General features: G+C 53.6%; 1 protein-coding gene across 1 annotated transcript in view; it reads left to right on the top strand.

Annotated features, from left to right (window-relative positions):
* RBM19 (RNA binding motif protein 19) overlaps positions 1-17,420 on the top strand; it is a 62,148-nt gene extending 44,728 nt beyond the window's left edge. Inside the window, exons 23-25 of the mRNA XM_063173119.1 lie at positions 4,155-4,275; positions 10,348-10,461; positions 17,042-17,420. Coding sequence (XP_063029189.1) covers positions 4,155-4,275; positions 10,348-10,439 — 213 coding nt within the window. The 3' untranslated portion in view covers positions 10,440-10,461; positions 17,042-17,420. The remainder of the gene's footprint in view (positions 1-4,154; positions 4,276-10,347; positions 10,462-17,041) is intronic.
* The last annotated feature ends 443 nt before the right edge of the window (positions 17,421-17,863 follow it).

Genomic DNA, 17,863 nt, shown 5'->3' with positions numbered 1-17,863 from the left:
GCCCAGGGCACAGCTCCCAAAGCTCATGGAGGGGAGCACGCAGGGAGAGAGCTGCCCTGTGGAACAGCTCTCAGCAGGGTTTTCTTCTTTCCCAGCAAAGCAGCTCTTCTTCCTTCTTCATATTTTTTTTCCACCCTCATCTCTTTGAGGGATTTAATTGTCTCACAAGTGGCACATCAAGTACACTCCATTGGCCGTCTGGAAGAGGATGCACGGTGTATTGATGAATAGGATCCTGAATATTGTAAACACGCTCATAATTGGCTTAGAGTTTATTGCTGAGTGAAATGAGAGAGGAGGGGAGTGGGCCTAGAGACCTCTGAGCTGAATAGCTCTGACTGTCAGTGACGCTTTTGCTCAGAGTGGTAATCTGGAAATTGCTTATAAGCATCTTATAAAACATGATGGGTTTGTAATAGAATAGTTAGGCTGCCTTTGTTGGGCATTTAAAGCCTGTGACCTCCCGTGTTTGTCTTTTTCTCTGAACGAGCACGGCTGCTGTGGGAGCGCACATGGAGATTTTCCACAGCCAGCACAGACACAGGGGCTCCTCCTCCCAACTCCCCAATGCTGTGCCTGCAGATCTGCCCCATCAGGCTTGGCTTGATCTCCTCAGCCTCCCCTGCAACTCTGATGCACTGGCAATACCAAATTAACTCCAGTTAAGGAAGCACTAAACGTTTCCTGACGTTCCCTGTGCAGAATCGTTGCGGAATTGTTTTTATTTTTGAACTATTAACTGGGAAGCCGAGTTCCCACTTTTCTCCCCTGTTGATATAAAAATACATCTGGTCTCCAAATAGAAATTGCCCATTTGGGAGAGACAGCCAGTGCTTTCAAAATGCACACACACGGAAAGAAAAATCCTTGTGTGCAGCTGGCATCGCGGAGAGCATCCTCAGTTGGGACCGGCTCTTGCAAGGGAGGGAGATTTATCAATCTCCTAATGTTGTTGACCCTTTGTCCCTCTAATGATTCCAGCCTGGAGGCTCTTTGGCTTGAGTATTTAATAGGGCAAGGGGGAATCTGGAGGCAGAGCAGCACTGTCCTCCAAATGAGTGCAGCAGGCAGGGCTGGCGCTGTCACACCCGCGGGTGACAGACGCTGCGCTCCTGTCCCTGCTCCTGGCCCTCCCAGCACAGCAGGCTCTGCTCCACAGCTCTGCCTGCCTCCTCCCAGCAGCCTGCCCTTCCTGGGGGGTTATCAGCCACCTCTTCACTTGGAAATTCTCTTTCTGAATCCCACAGACATGTTTAAGCTGCTGTTTCAGCCTCTCCCTTTCCTCTCCCCACTTTTTCCTGCCATGCTGAGCCGTAATGTTAAGCTTGAACCAAACTTTGCAAAAAATGCTCAGAAATGGCATTTTAAATCATGGTCACATCCTATTCTTGAGGAGGAGAAGCCCATAGTGTTTTCATGCAACCCCTAAAGCATCTGGAAAGAAAATGAGGCCTGGGAAAAGGTTTGCCAGGGATCTGCAGGCTTTGGGTGGCCTGGCAGAGGGTGTGTTACCAAATGCAGCAGAATCTGGTTTGGACATTTCCAAAGGAGCTTTTTGTGGCAAAGGCTCTCCTTAAAGGTGTAGGAATATATGGAGCATGGGAATTAGAGGGCTTTTGTGGTGAGTCTCTCTCTTGGATGAGCAGTCAGCACACCTGCCTTTATCCCTCATTTGGATACAGCTCCACAAACCTCTGGTCCTTCTTTGTTCTCCAGAGAGCTGTCCTGGGGAGGCAGATGCTCACAGGGAGGAGCTGCACCCCAAAAATAGCTCCTGCTTTCTGTGAAAGCCAGCCTGCTTCTCCTCATTTCATACTTGTCACCTAATTAAAATATATTTTTCCCCTACCTATCTCTTCATTTGGAATAGCAGCAGTGGCAGATTTCCTCCTCTCCCTGGAAGATTTCCAGCAGTGTGGATGTATGGGGATGGCATTTCTCCCCTTCATCCCTTTGTCTTTTAAATCATCAGTGCTTTCTCTTTTTTTTTCCCTGAAAAAGTCTCAATTCCTCTCAGAGCAATGAACAGCTAGTTTTGTCTTTTAGCTCGTTTCCAAAGAAGTGACGTCCATGTATTTGTCACCTGAAATGTGCAGCTTCCCTTCTGCATTCCCAGCTCCTGGAGCCCATCTGGAAGACAGGGAGCAGAGATCCCAGTACAGGCTGGAGCTTTCCTTCATCATGGGTGCAAACCAACTCATTTTGGGCATGTGTTTGGCCAGGAAGGGCCAATATCACCAGGCTGGTGTGTCTCACCCAGTGGGTTTCCTGCTCATAACATGACTTGATGGCAGCATCTGCCTTCTCTGTTGCTCCATGACCTTTCCCAGGGCTGCCAGCAAAACCAGAGGATGGCAATCCCATGAGGAGGAGGAGGTGGGGGCAGAGAGGTGGCTCAGAGGAGCAGAGCCCACCAAGTGCCACTTGCACCATGGTCTGCCCTCCTCCATGACTTGTGGAGCACAGATGAGCTGTGTGCTGTCACCCAACTTCCCTCTTCCTTGTGCTGTGGGAAGGAGCAATCCAAAAATAGGAATTAACAAAGGAAATGCAGTGTTTAGAGCCATGGGTTGTGTGCCAGGCTTTGGAAAAGGCTCCTGGTGCCAGCACAAACAGCCCTCACAACTCCCTCCCACCACCTCCCCCCAGTGTTTGTTTAAGCCAACACACTGCTCTGCTAATTGGGAGATAGGCCTCGAAAACACAGCAGCAGCAAATAAAAACAGCTGGAGCTTGCAACTCTTCCAGGAGGAATGTGCCTCTGGAAAAGGGGGCACTCTGCCCTGCCAGGCTCACCCTGGGGGTGCTGGGAAAATGGGAGTTTCACCCATGCCATGGTGCAGCTGGTGCTCCTTGTCACTGCTTTGTAGCACAGGAGGGTTATATGAGTGAAAGGAGTGTGGAAAGAGAGGAAAGCTCAGGTTACTGGGTGCTGGTTACTGAAAACGGGATTTTTTTACTGGGTTTCATAACCCAGCAGCTCAAGGAGGGTCTGAGGAGCAGCTGTGGGCAGCAAAGCAGGAGAAGCCCCTCTGCCCAGAGATGTGGCATTTGGGGACAGTGGTTCAGAGCTGCTTTTAACAGGTGGCTCAGAGGAGAGATGTGGGCTTTGCAGGACAGCTTGGGAGCTGCTGTGGGGCCTCCAGATGGGAGCACAGGGCCCTGCTGGACAGCAGGATGTGTGTCTGATCCTACAGTTGCCATTTTTGTTCCAGGGATGGAGTTTGCAAGCTCAAAACCTGAGCTAATCTCAGCCTTAGCTGAGGTTTTTGAAAAAGCATTTGGGGCATTTCTCTCCCCCTGTGCCCAGCCTTTACTGTGGGAGCATTTGTGGGCCCCTGGGGATAAAAATATTTGGCCAGTGTGTTTGTGTATTTGCATTGTGTGCCCAATCCTGCTCAGTCCTGAATTTCCTTGAAATTCTGTGGGAACTAAAGACAAAATCAAACTTCCCTGGACTGAGTCAGTGTTTTCTGGATGTCTCTGCTGGTTGGCTAGGGGCAGAGAAAGCCATCTGAGCTCTGGGCTGGCTGGCATGTTTGTATTCAATATCAGCAAGAGATTCCAGCTGTATGGGTGTTACCAAACAGGACCTAACACCAGGAAACCTCTGGGTTTCTGCAGTAGAGCAAACCAGCACAGGCAGAAAGAGCAGAGGATTTCTGTGCTGGCTTCTGCTCTGCCACATGTGCTGCCACCACAGCCAAGTCACCAAATGGCTGGCAGGAGAAAGGCAGTTTTCCATCTTGCTTCCAGAGCAGAAAGGAACTCCTCTGTCACAGCTGAGCTGTGTTCCAGCAGAGAACAGGGTGCTGGGCAGTCACAGGGTCCCACCCAGAGCTGCAGGGGCTGCAGCATTCCCGGCTCAGGGTGTGCTGGGTTCCAGCCTGCCCCCAGGAGCAGAGCCAGCAGCAGTGGTGATGGGAATGTGCTCTGCTGCAAGTGCAGAGAAGATAAATGACCGAGTCAGAGCCTCTGATGGAGATGGATCCTGCCCCATCAGAGCAAAGCACTCCCAGTACGATGTTCTCCGGTGGCCTTTCCACCCCGGGGCAGAGGGAGTGACATTTCTGCCTTTCCCTCCTGTGAGCCTGTTCTTATTTCCTCCTTTAATTTCTTTTTTTTTTTTTTTTCTCTCTCTTTGAATTGTGCAGAAAGCCTTCCAGGCCCTGTGCCACAGCACCCACCTGTACGGCCGCAGGCTGGTGCTGGAGTGGGCAGACACGGAGGAGACGCTGGAGGCCCTGCGCCGCAAAACCGCCCAGCACTTCCACGGTAACTCTGCTCACACTGCCACACTGCTGGGGGCTGCCAGCCCCCTGTGCAGCCTCAGCACGCTGGGGGAGGCACGAGGCAGCCAGGCCAGGCCTTTGTCTGGCAGCTCTGCCTGGGAGCTGTTAACTCTGCGTGTGCCCGGGCAGCCACAGCGCCTTTGCTCCCTCGGCCCTGGCTGCTCCCGAGGTGGGGACGGGCTCTGGGCATGCAGCACGTGGATTGAAAAGGGAAAACTCTGTGGTGATGGGATGCAGAAGGGGCTGCTTGGCTCAGGCTGCTGGGAGCGACAGCTCTGCAGATGACAGCACTGCAGGCTCCTATTGACAGCCATCGACAGGCACAAATGCATTGCTTGGCAAATATTTATGTTGGAAGGGCTCCCCTGGGCTGCAGGGCTAAGCTGGAGATCAATGCTCCTCCTCCTGCATCCCCTTCCAGCTTCCCTTCTCCATCACCACATGCCCATGGCCCGGGGCTTTGGCAGCAGTTGTGGGGCTGCACATCCCTGGTGAAAGAAGAGCAGCACATCTCGTTATTCAGTGATCCTGACTGATCCAGTGATCCCCATCTCCCTGAAACAGTGCAGGGGCAGCAGTTGTGGGGCTGCACATCTCAGTTATTTAGTGATCCTGACTGATCCAGTGATCCCCATCTCCCTGAAACAGTGCAGGGGCAGCAGTTGTGGGGCTGCACATCTCAGTTATTTAGTGATCCTGACTGATCCAGTGATGCCCATGTTGAAATGGTTCAGGGCTGCTCATTGCAGGCTGGGCAAGCTGCAGTTGGGTGGTGGCAGGGCTGAGGGTGGATGTGCCCACCCAGAACCCAGCCCTGGAGTAGGGACACGTTGTGCACGTGGAGAAAACAGCAGTGAGGTGTTTCAAGCTCCCAGTTTTATCTTCAGGATCTCCCCCCCTTTCCACTCTGCTCACTGTAAGGGGAAATAAGCAGTCTTGGCTTTAGGACCCTTGCAGACTCTCAGCGCGTTTCCCAAAACTTGGGAAATCTTATTCCCAATTTTTACCTGCCTTTGCTCCAGCCTCCTTGTCTGGGCTCCTCCTCACCAAGCTGGGGCCCTGGGGAGGGCAGCAGGAAGGGCATTTTCACATCCCAGCAGGAATGCAGCCTTGGAGCTGAAGTGGTTCCAGGGTCTCAGGTGAGACACAGGAGGCACAATCCCTGCTGTGCTCCAGCCTGTCTCAGGAACACCCAGGGACTCCAGGCCTGGCCAGTAGCTAATGCTGTGGCAGAGCAGGGTGTGCCAGGAGGGATCTGTGCCAGGAGAGCCAGGCTGGGGCACACCTGTGGGCACCAGGGTCTGGCTGGTGCCTGGCACCAGGTCTCAGCCTCTCTGTGTCACACTGGAGGGTCAGGGTGAGATTTTGTTCCCTTGGGAAATGCCTGCTCCTGGTTTCAAGGCACTGTGGGGTGCCCAGTGTTTGTGAGGTGAGGAGGGAGCTGGACCCTGTCCCTCTGTGGGTGTGCAGAGGGTGATATTGATAAAGAGAGGAAAAAAGGCTGGCCCCACTCTGCCTGCAGCCCTCTGGAAGGGGGATGCTCGTTCAGCTTTTCTCCCTGGTGTGGCTAGAGGCTGCTTGTCCCACATGGAGCAGGGATGGAGAGGATGCAGAGCACACACAGCACCCAACAGCCAGGCTGACACTGTACATCTCTTTTCACTGGTGGTACAGCCCAGAAAACAGGATTTTTCCTACTGATCCCAGTTTCCCCAAGACTCCTCCTCTCCCCACAGGGCCCAGGAGCAGCTCAGACATCCCTGTGCTGTTTGTCCCATGAATTCTCCTCTGCCAGCACAGTGTGGGTGAACTGTGAGGGTCTTCCCATGGCTGCAGTGGCCAGGTCCCCATCCCAAGCTGGAAATGGGAAAGAAAAGATCCTTTAAGGTCTTCAAGCCTCAGGAAACAATCAGGACTGAGGTCTGTGGTGTCCCCAGCTCTAATGTCAGCCTCATCATCTTTGTCTTAGCATTTCAAGGTCCTGACCTGGGCTGTGACAGACGTGTCCTACCACTCTGCTCTCTGCTACAATTACACACCTTATTTCTAGAGACCATTTAGAGAGATTGGGCTTCCAGTTCCAGGTCTCTGCTGTTATTTGTGAAGGAGAGGTCTGGTCTCCCAAATCTTTTCTCCATGCAGGCATTTGTCATGGCAATCAAAGCACTTCTGAGCCGACTTTTCAATAGGTCTAATAGATGCAATAAAATGGAATAGGCTTCCTTCCCATTTTGTGTAGTTTTCAGGTCATTCTTTATGGCTTGTTCTGAGGCTTTGTAATGTTCCAGGAGAAAGTGAGGAGCCCAGGAGTGGTCACTGACTGCCACGGGTGGTTTCAGTAGTTCTGTCAGGAGTGAAGCCACAGCTCAGCCCTGAGGCCTGGCACCTCAGCCCTGCTGGCTCCCAGCAGAGGTTTAAGGCTTTTTGCTCATTTCTGAGAGTATCAGCTCTTCATCCTGGGGCAGGAGGCTCTTATATTAGACAGAAAAAAAAAAGACACTTTGAGTTTTGTTTGCACCCCACTTAATTTGTGGGCAATTTTAATTGTTGTAAATTTAATTGTTGGCCAGGCTCAAGGGCCTGGCCAGGGACAGGCTGTGTGGATGAAATTAGTGACTCTATGTGGGAAGGAGCAGCCAGGGAAAGCTTGGCCAACAGTGGTCCCTGTAACCTCTAGTGCAGCCCATAACCTGGAGCAGGGCTGTGACAAATGCCTCAGCAGGGCAGGGACAGGTGACAAACGCAACCAACAGCAGCATCTCAGCCTGGCTTGGGCAGGGGGATCCTCCCTTTGGAAAAGAAGGAACACTGAAGCTTTGGAAACCAGCAGGGTGGCTGTCCTGGCTCGAGGACAAGGGATCCCACTGGGGCAAGGGGCAGCCGTGGATGTGTGCCCTGTGCAGGGGGAACACTCCACACTCACCCCTGCATCCCCAAATGATGGAGGCACCACTCCCAAAGGGCTGAGAGCAGCTCCAAGCCCTTTCCTCCCCAGCTCCATCCTGAGGGGAGCTTGGCAAGCACTGCCCAGCCCTCGGCGTGCTCTGCTCTCCCTGGGAGCCTGGGGCTGTGCAGGGAGGGCTCTAGCTCCCAGTCCCACTAAATGACAATTCTTCATGCTCCTCATGCAGGGGAGGTTCTGGCTCCCAATCCCACTAAATTATAATCCATCCCTCAACCCAGGCCCTGCAGGGAGGGCTCTGTTCCAATCCCACCCAGTGCTCCTCAGCCCAGGGCCATGCAGGGAAGGCTCTGGCTCCCAATCCCACTAAATTATAATCCCTCCTTCAGTCCAGGGCCATGCAGGGAAGGCCATGGCTCCCAATCCCACTAAAGGCTGATCCCTCCTGTTCCCCCTCAGCCCGGGCCATGCAGGGAAGGCCATGGCTCCCAATCCCACTAAATTATAATCTCTCCTTCAGCCCAGGGCCATGCAGGGAAGGCCATGGCTCCCGATCCCTCCTGTTCCCCCTCAGCCCGGGCCGTGCAGGGAAGGCCATGGCTCCCAATCCCACTAAAGGCCGATCCCTCCTGTTCCCCCTCAGCCCGGACTGTACAGGGAAGGCCATGGCTCCCAATCCCACTAAAGGCTGATCCCTCCTGTTCCCCCTCAGCCCGGGCCGTGCAGGGAAGGCCATGGCTCCCAGTCCCACTAAAGGCCGATCCCCCTGCTCCTGAGCCCGCCCCGCCGCTCCCCCGCCAGGCCTAACGGGGGCAGCCAGCTGTGCCGGGCCGCTTTCCTGCTCCTTGCCATCGATCAAAGCATTAAATTGACAGATGGGGAATTTCACCACACCGGGAGGGGAACAACGACTTGTGGGGGGGTTGTGATGGTGTGTGAGGAGGGGGTTCAGCTGGGAGGCCGTGGGGGGCTGTAGAGCAGCCGAGCCCCGCTGTGGCTCATCCCTGGTTATTTACAGCTGTGGCTGGAAGCAGGGGGTAGCCAGGGAAGGCACGGTCCTGATCCTCCTGCCGGGCTGGGAAAGCCTTCCTGCCTCCATCCTCTCTGCCAGATCGCTCCTCCTTTGGCCTCCATCCCCCAGGTTTCCTTTTCCCTCACCTCCCAACCGCTGGGCTCCCTTTTTATTCTCCTTTGTCCTTTCCTATTTCTTTTTAATTTTTTTTTTTTCTCGAGAGCATCTGTAACTAATGCAAACACATGCCGGAGCTGGGGAGTAAAACCCTGCAGGATTAGTGTGGCATCCACAACCCTGCCACGTTCTAATCCCGTGGTAATCCCCCTCCCGGCCCACCCCCGCCGGCTTTGCCCATTGTTTAAAGGAAGCAAATGGGATCGTTAGCGGGCAAACCTTAACCAGCTTGGAGCAGCAGAACGGAAGGAAGCCCAACCAATTCGCCTCCCCACCCTCCTGGGTTTTTATTTTCCCCTTGTTAGACAAGAGGAGGATGCTGCTGGTGCTGCCCGTGGCAGAGCTGGTGAATCTGGGGGATGCAGTGGGGGATTGCTCTGCCAGGTCCTGCTCTGCTGGGAGATGTCCCCTGTGCACCCAGTGCCCCATATCCAGCTTTTCCTCTGCTGTGCAGCCTCAGCATCTCCATGAGGCTCTGGGTGGGAAGAGGTGGCAGGTACAGGACACGCTCCTACAGAGTGGATTTGGGAGATGAGAGCACATTTGATGCCATTCCAAAGCAGGAGAGCTGGGAGCAGAGTAGAGAGGGAGAACTGCTGAGCTGGCACCTTCCTCCAGGGTGGGTTATCCCTGGTGCCTTTGGGTGATTGAACTGGGAGGAGGTGCTGGAGGGTCTGGGGGTGGCACATTGTGGCCCCCATGGCTCCCCTGAGGTGGAAGCTGAGAGGGCAGCAGGGTCCATCAGCACCCTCGTCCCCCTCCTGTCCCCACAGCCCCCAGGGAGAAGGCAGGCAGGTTCTGGCTCTCTGTCAAAGAATTAATTGAAAAATAAAATCATTAGATGGGAACTCCAGAAATGCAAAAATTGTTGGGAGTTGGGGGGAGGCAGAGAGGGGGGGGATGTGAGCTTTTGTCAGGTTAATTTCTTCTGTATTGATGTTTTGTGACATTTACTTGTTGTTTATCTCCCGCAGCAGCTGTAATACTAAAAGAAAATGCACAGCTTGTTCCATTTATTTATTTTACACCTTTTCTTTAGTCCTATGGTATGTTTGTTTGTTTGAGAAACCCAGCGAGGCTTTTGATGTCTGAAAGCAGGATTTAAACAGCTGTTCTCCATGTGCTGCAAGCGAGCTGGGGAGCCAGGGGGGGAGAGGGGGCTGTGCCACGGCTCCTGCCCAGCAGAAAGGAGGGTGTCAGCCTCACATCAGGGACCAAATGGCTTTGTCACCTCAGAGCCAGGGCTGGGATCTTCCCTCAGGTGCTGGCAGCCCCCTTGTGCTGCAGGCATTGGGAGGGATTGTGTGCAGGGTGCTGTGGGGCAGAGCAGGGACATGGTCCCACCCAGGTGAGGGATGTGCTGCTGGGATGGGGTGGTCTCAGCCAGGCTGTCCTGCCAAGAGCCCTGATGAGCTCCTGCTGAGGCTTGCAGCCACTTTTCCACAGGGAGATTGTGAATTCCACAGTGAATTGGGGTCTGCAGGAAGGGTTGGCATCACCATCACCTGTCTGGGTGCTGTTTGCTCCCAGGCTGTGAATTAAAGCAGGGACATGGTCCTACCAGGTGAGGGATGTGCTGCTGGGATGGGGTGGTCTCAGCCCGCGTGTTGGTGGGGCTGTGTCCTGCCAAGAGCCTGAGGAGCTCCTGGTGAGGCTTGCAGCCACTTTTCCACAGGGAGATTGTGAATTCCACAGTGAATTGGGGTCAGCAGGAAGGGCTGGCATCACCATCACCTCTCTGGGTGCTGTTTGCTCCCAGGCTGTGAATTAAAGCATGGGTGGGAGGTATTGGAATCCCAACTCCTTCCAGGACCTGCCTGGGGAGGAGAAGTCGATTATATTGATAACCCTCATCTGAAAGGGTATCCTGCTCCCTGCAGCCCCCTCAGCCCCTCCCAAGGTGTGTCCAGGTTGTAATTTTTGCTTTTCTCTCCCCCCCTTTGCTCCCACCCTGACCTGGACAGACTCCCCGAAGAAGAAAAAGCGATCGGAGCTTTTGAATGAAATCATGGAGCACCTGGAACAGGAGGACAATAACAAGGATGAGGACATCTAACAGCTGCCTGGGCTCTGCTGAGGTGGGTACTGGGGCAGGGTGGGCACAGCTGGACCTGAAAGTCACAGTGTCCATGCTGTAGGGTCGATAGCACCAGGAGCAGGAGAAGGTGGGATTCCAAAGTCTCAGCAGCCTCCAAGCAGGAATCTCACCTTTTGCATCTCCCAGCTGTGACCCCAGAGGCTCCTGGCTGTGGTCCCAGGGGTTACAGCCCAGATTTGGCTGGGTTTGAGCCCAGTGTTGAAGTGAGTGCACACCCTGGGTGTGTTCTGTGTGCTCCCCTGGCTGTTGGCATCCCCCAGGGGAAGGCAGCAGAATCTCTGTCAGGGTGTGAATTGTCCCTCCTTGTGGGCTGTCAAAAAATCAAAATCCCTGTTTGGACACCAACCTGCAGCTGCCACCATGTCACAGATACTTTGGCAAAGGCCAGCACCAAAATCTCCACAACTTCTCTCCCTCCAAAAGCACCACACCCTGAGTGAGTCCTGGCTGCCATCACTCCTGCTTTTGTCTTGGGGCAGCATCTCAAGGCTGTAAAATATGGGATGGCAGGAGGGAGCCAGGATGAAATGGCCCCTCAAGGTCAAACCCTGCAGTCCTGGCAGCCCCTCTGATCCTTTCCAGACCCCCAAGCTCACCCAGTGTGGGCTCAGGAGAGGTGAGGTGGGCTCGTGGTGTCCCTTGTGTGTGTGGGGCCACTGTGCAAACCCTGAGTATCTGATGGGAGCCTGTTCACAGCAGCTGAGCTGGGTTAAACCACACTGCCTGCTCCATGCAGGGCCCCTGCAGGAGTGCCAGCCCTTTGGGGTGACATCTGTCAGGCCTTTGGGGTGCCATCTGCCCAGCTCTGATTTGGGGGTGCCTCCAGGTGTGTGTGCTGTGCTGCTCAGAGCCCAGCCCTGTGCTTACAGACATGTCCTGTCCCAGCTTTTCTGCACAATTCCCAGACAGGGCTCAGCACTGAGCTCCTGCCCAGGGACCAGAGCTGTGACAGCCCTTGCTGCTCCCCTAAGCTGTGCTGCAGCTCCAGAGCCCTGCTGCTGCCACTGAGCTCAGGGGACAGCCCAAAATCCAGGAATAGCCCCTTGGGATGTCTCAGGGCTGTGGTGTGAAACCCTCATCCTGTGCAGCAGGTGGGGAAACTGAGGCACAGGTGTGGAAGCAGTGCTGTCAGAGGGGGTGACAGTGTCACCTCAAGTGGTGACAAGCTTGATTCCCCTTTTTTTGCTTGGCACTGATGAGTGGCATTCCTGGCCCTTCACCACCTGCCCCAGCACTGGCACAGCTCTGCACCAGGGGGTCACTGCAGTGAAATCTCAGCCTCAGCTCAGTTAAATTTCAGCCCAGCAGGGATGTCTGACCATCCTGCCTGGGCAGGACCAGCCCAAGTCCAGCACAGAGGACAGAGGAGCTGGGCAGGCTCCCCTCCAGGCACATGCATCACCCAGCACATGATTTCAGCAAAGCTCTGCAGCATTGCAGCTTGGGCTTGGATTTTCCTGTGGGCTTTTTTTTTTTTTCCTGTTTTTTCTTTTTTTTTTTTTTTCCTCTTTCCCTTCATTGTCTTTTGTGGCAGGGCAGGTTTCTTGCTGAGTGTCTCTGAGGTCTGCAGCAGCGACGAAAAGGATTAGCACAAGCAGAGCATGTAGGCTTTAGAGAACAGAGCAGAGTTTGGTTTCAACATCTAATTCAATTTGTTCTGCCGAGATTGAAATATGAAATGGTTGCCAGTCAAACGTTCAAAGGGGGAGGAGGGAGGAAAGAAGAGAGGGAGCCTTCTCAAATTTAAATTTTAATGAAAATTAATTTAACCCTTTGATATGTTTTAAAACATGTTATTTCCCAGGCTGGGAACAGGCTGGAAAACATTCACGAGGGTTTTTTTTTTCCCCTGTACCTTCAAACATAATGAAGATTTTCTTTTTCCCTTAATGATACTTATCTTGTGGAGCAGTTTGACATTGGTTAATTTTTCAGGCAATTTGGTATCAAGGAAATCTGTTTGATGTGAGCAGGGGGGGGCTGTGTATGTGTACACAGATATATATGTGCCTGGACATTAATTATGGAAGTGCTGATCACAGCTCTGGAGAACAGTTGGAGTTAATTCCTGCTCCACTTCTTTGTTACGTACTGAGAATCCCACACGTTGCACCCCTAAAATTACAGCAGGAATTTTCTCAAAACGAGCCTACACCTGAAATAAAATGATCACCTAAGTAGGTCTGCAGAAATTCAGCACTCCCCACTGACTGTTTTCCTTTTTTCCCCCTGATCTGAAGCAATCCTAATGATAAAATAATGCAAACTCTGTTACCTGTCCATGGAGCTAAAGCAGGGAACAGCCTCCCCCTGGTCCTTAACCTCAGCTGTGCTGCTGCAATGCTCTTGTTTGCTTTGGGAGGGGGAACAGTTCCTGTTCTATTATTCAGGAAGGTTTTGTCTGTACCAAATGATTGCACACTGCTGGTTGTGACTGGGCTGGGATGAGCTGTAGTCCTGTCCCCCTTGTTCTGCTGGCTCTTGACAGCCCAGGGTGGTGTCACCGTGTGTGCCTGTCACCCCTCAGCTGCCCTGAGCTCCCTGGGCACAGCTGGGCACAGGAGGGGCGTGGGGCTCATTTTTGGGGTGTGAGTGCTGTAGCCAGCCTGTGCTGTGGCAGAGAAGATGAGCAGCTCCAAGCTCCAGCTCATCCATCAGCCCTGGCTGTGCAGGTGAGAGCTGGGTACAGCCACCCCAGCCGGGCTCTCTGGGCTGTGCTCAGCCTCTGCTCTCCCCTCAGAAAGCCCAAAATAGTGCTTTACACTCAGTCCTGGCTGCTGGGATGCACTGCAGTGTCCCTGGGGGGCTGAACCCTCTGCCTTGGCCAGTGAGTGTGTGTCAGGTTGTGACAGCTCCATGCAGGCTGAGACCCTGGTGAGCTGGACAGGAGCAGGAGCTGTGCTGGCTGCAGCTGCTCCCAGGCACGCTGCAGATCCCCCTCCCCAGGGCCAGCTCTGCAATTGGATTAGGATATTATTCAAATGCAGCTTTTTTACTGAATGAGAGGGTTAAGGGGTTTTAATGTAGAAGCAGCTCTCCCTCATTGCTGCCTGTTGCCAGAGGCCTGTGTGGGCTTTTATCTCCTTATGGGGACAGGCAGCAAAGCAAGGCAAGGCACAGAGAGACCCAGGGAGCCCCTCTGCTGTGCCACAGTGCCCTGGGAGTGCCCAAAGTGACCCATTCCCTTAGAAAACTCCTGACCACCATCTGTGTTTTCCTCTCTGTGCCACAGGAGAGCTGGCAGGGACAGGCAGGCAGCAAATGTGAGCTCTTGGTGGTTTCTTGTCATCACCACTGCACTGCTCCTGCAGTTCAATTTCTACAATTCCTACAATTCCAACTCTTCTCATGCCTTCATTTTCCCTGGTCTTCCTCCCATGGAATGAGATCTGGGAAGCACTTCAAGGCCAAGCAGGCACAGTAAATGCCATTCCCTCACCCTCTGCAGGAAGATGTGTCCTACCTGCTGCTTTCCAGCCCAGCTGCTGCCTCCTGGAGCTCTGGAATCTCCAGAGCGAGGTTCAGGTTGGACTTCAGGAAGAATTTGCAAATGCAGATTGAGAGAGTTGACTTGGATGCTGGCTGGGAGATTTGGGGAGCTTCTCCTTAATCCCAGGAGAAGCTGAGTTGGAAGGGGCCAATATTCCAACACACCTGGGCTTTACCCTGGGGCACAGCACCACCAGTGTTTGGCACCACATTCCAGCTTCCAGCAGCACCTTCCTCAGCAGGAAACGCAGCAGGAGGAGGAGGAGGAGGGTGCAGCCTCCCTGAGTGAGGCACTCTGCCTCCTGTTCTCCCTAAATGTGTGCACTGGAGAGGAAGAGAAACCGCATGGCCGGGCTTGGGAGCTCAGCCTTCGACAGCCATGAATAATAATCAGGCTCAGTAATTCACAGCAAATAGGGATCCAAATTGGCTAATCAGGGAGGCTTTCACCCCAAACTGGAGCTGGGGAGGCAGAGCAGAGCAGAGCTGGGGGTGTGCAGGAAGTGATGGCAGCGCAGGAGCAGGGAGGTGGGCAGGATCCTGGAGGAGGGAGGGTCTCACCTCCCCGGGAGCTGCAGGAGCACAGTCCCTGCATTCCACAGGCTGTAATTAGTGCCATGTAATGAGGTTTGTCTCTCTGTTCCAGCCCCAGGACCACGGTGGGCTGCTGGGGACCAGGGGGGTACAGAGCCAGCGTCACCATGTCCCCACATGTGGCATCATCCCCAGCTCAGGGTATAGCAAAGCTGCTGGAACAGAGTGGGAGGGCAGTAAGGGCTGTGGTGTCAGGAGAGGTGATCTGGGGGGAAAAGGTTTTCTTAGTGTTCCCTCAAGTAAAATTTGGTGTTTTGTGGTTCATTTTCTCTTGCAATACCAGGTGGGGCAGTGGTAGGAGCTGTGCTCAGCTGCAGTGGGGTGGGGCTGGGGGTCTCCATCTGCCAGCATCAGGCTCTGACAGGGAGGAAACATCCCAGGGACACCCCCTGTGAGCAGGGAATGGCTCCAGGTGCCCAGCACTGGACAGAGCAGGGACAGGCACAGTCCTTCCCTGCTGCTTCCCAAAATACCCTTCCAGCAGCATCTGAAGGCACTGTTAGATCAAGTGAAGATAAAACCATGGAAAAACCCCTCAGCCCAGCCTCCCTGCAGACCTCAGCCCATGATTTGGGCTATTTGAGTAGGAGCTGGAAGTGCAGCTGATGAGGAGCTGGAGGAAGGCTGCCCTGCAAGGTGTTTTGCAGCTGCTGAGTGAATTTGGAAAGTGAGGAGGAGCCTCCAGCCACATTCCCAGTCCCCTCAGCCCCCTCCCCTGTCTGGGGCACATCACCCTGGAGAGATTACACTGCTGCCTGCCTCCTTTTGCAGCTCTCCCAGTGCTGCTGGCCTGCAGCAAGTCTGCATTCAGCTAACCCACAGCAGCTCTGTCAGAAGTGATTTCCCTCCTGCCCTTTCCCTCCTTTTCCCTTCTGTCCCCTCCCCACACCACTGGATTAAGAGCACTCCCCAAATCCAGCACACTGGGAGGGATGGAGCCAACAAACCTCCTTCAGCTTCCTTTGCTCTGGGACTTCCTTTCCTCTGCAAGGGGGTTTGGGGTGTGCAGTGTTTCTCCATGGGGTGTGATGAGAGCTGTGTGATGCCTCAGCCCCTCAGAGCTGATGGCCAGGACCTCCCCATCCCTCCCTTAGAGCCTCAAACATCCCTCACACCAGAGCTGGAGGTGGGGTTTGGCAGGGGTGACAAGGACAGCTTTATGAGCCACGAGGGATGGAGAGTGAAGCAGGCTCCTGCCTCTCCCACAGTGCTGACCCCAAATCTTTTTGGATGTAAGAGTAGCCCCTGGCAGCAGCCATCCCCCTGGTGCTGGTGGGGCTGAGAAATCCAGGGCTTTTCACTTCATCAGCTTAGAAACCAGACCAAAATAGGAGAGATCTGGGCCTAGGCAGCCACCCCTCTGAGCCACCCCCTGCCCCCAAACCCAGCAGCAAAGCCCAGGCTTAACCTCAGCCCCAGCAAGGCTGAGCCCACACTGGAGCTCCACACCTGGCTGGGACAGGGATCTCCCCTGCTGTTTTGGGCAAAGCATTAATTTCTGCATTTTGTGGTTTGGTTTTAAGCTGATGATGTAGAAAACTTTTAAATTTCTTTTCTCCCCCAAGCTCTGGGTGGGTGTGTGGGATTAGCTGCTGCCGTGGGCTCAGCCTGAGGCAGGCACACACAGCCCATGGGGCTGCTTTGGTGGCCCCAAAGTCTCTTGTGACCCCCAGCAACAAGGCAGGAGATGCTTTAATTCCATTTCCAGCTCAGCCCAGGAAGCAGCAGGGTGGACCGGGCCAGGAGCAATTCCACCCAGGTGGCACAAGAGCTGGTGCAGGGCTGCATCACCCCAGCCAGATAAACAGGACAGGCACATCACCCCAGCAGAGCAGAGCAGCAGCTCTCCCTGCTGAAAAGCAAAACTGGGAAGTTTCTGCTTTTAATTTAACAAATGAGAAGGCAAAGCAGCCCCGTGTGGTTTCAGCTGGGGGTCTGAGGCCTGGGTGGCAGCAGGAGGGGGCTCAGCAGGCAGGAGCCTTGGGCTTCGTTAGGATTCAGCCCTTGGAGCTCTCCTTTCCCTCCAATGCCTGAGTGTGATTGACACTTACAAATTACCCAGCCAAAAGTGTCGAGTCTTTGACCCCTGAGTAACATCTTTGGCAAGCCTGAGATTTGCCAGCATTTTGTCATCTAATTACTACAAATCCCTTGAAAATTCACTGGCTGGTGAATTTTTAATGCGGGACAATTTCAATGTGATGCATGGCCCAGATGGGCAGTGCAGGCTCCTTCCCTCTCCCCCCTCTGCCTCCCTGCCTGCCCTTCTCCTGCTTCCCTCCTTCCTTTGCCCCCCTCAGCCCCCCAATCCCATTCCTTATCTCCCTCCTGCCTCTGTGCATCCCCACCCATGGAAGTGCTCTGGGATCTCAGCCCCTCCTGGGCTCTCCAGCCCAGCTCAGTGTCCCCCCTGTCCCCTCTCTATCCTGCTGAGGAAGCTGCTACATGGAATTCATTTTCTTTCCCCACCTTCTCAGGTTCCTGGCTGATGGATGGAGCAGGAGAAGCCTCCATGAGGAGCCAGCCCACTTGTTGCCAGTGGAGTCCACTCATCCTGTGGACCCAAGGGCTGATTTATGCCCTGTGTCCAGATCCTGGGAATCCCAGCCTTTGAAATTCAGAGAGGAAGGAAAACCCTTGTCTGGTGGCAGCTCCTGAGCATCACTTCTTAAGTCCAGGCAGGGATTGGTTCCCTTCATCTCAGCCCAACCTGAGGGAAGAGGAGCCTGGAGCAATGGACACTTCCCTGCTGACCTGGGGACTGACAGAACCTGCTCTTAATATCTGAATTAAATAATTTCTGTACATTAAAAACCACATTCTGTACATTAAAACCCATATTTTTAATTTCCCAAACCGAGCCACATCTGAGTTTTGGTTAGGTTTGTTTCTTCTCCACAGCCAGGTAGTTTCTGGGGCCAATAGAGAGATAAGAGCAATAATTTCTGTACATTAAAAACCATATTTTTAATTTCCCAAACTGAGCCATGTCTCAGTTTTGGTTGGCTTTGTTTCTTCTCCACAGCCAGGTAGGTTTTTTGGGGCTGATAGAGTTATAAGAGCAATAATCCCTGTACATTAAAAACCATATTTTTATTTTCCCAGACTGATCCACATCTGAGGTTTTTTTGGCTTTGTTTCTTCTCCACTGCCAGGTAGGTTTGGGGGACCAATAGGAAGATACGAGAAACCATTCCTGTACATTAAAAACCAAATTCTCTGCATTACAAACCATATTTTTAATTTCCCAAACTGAGCCACATCCTCGTTTTGGCTGGCTTTGTTTTTTCTTCACAGCC

The sequence above is a fragment of the Melospiza melodia genome, chromosome 20, assembly GCF_035770615.1.
Source record: "Melospiza melodia melodia isolate bMelMel2 chromosome 20, bMelMel2.pri, whole genome shotgun sequence".
Taxonomy (NCBI): domain Eukaryota; kingdom Metazoa; phylum Chordata; class Aves; order Passeriformes; family Passerellidae; genus Melospiza; species Melospiza melodia.
This window is presented reverse-complemented; position numbering and strand designations above follow the sequence as displayed.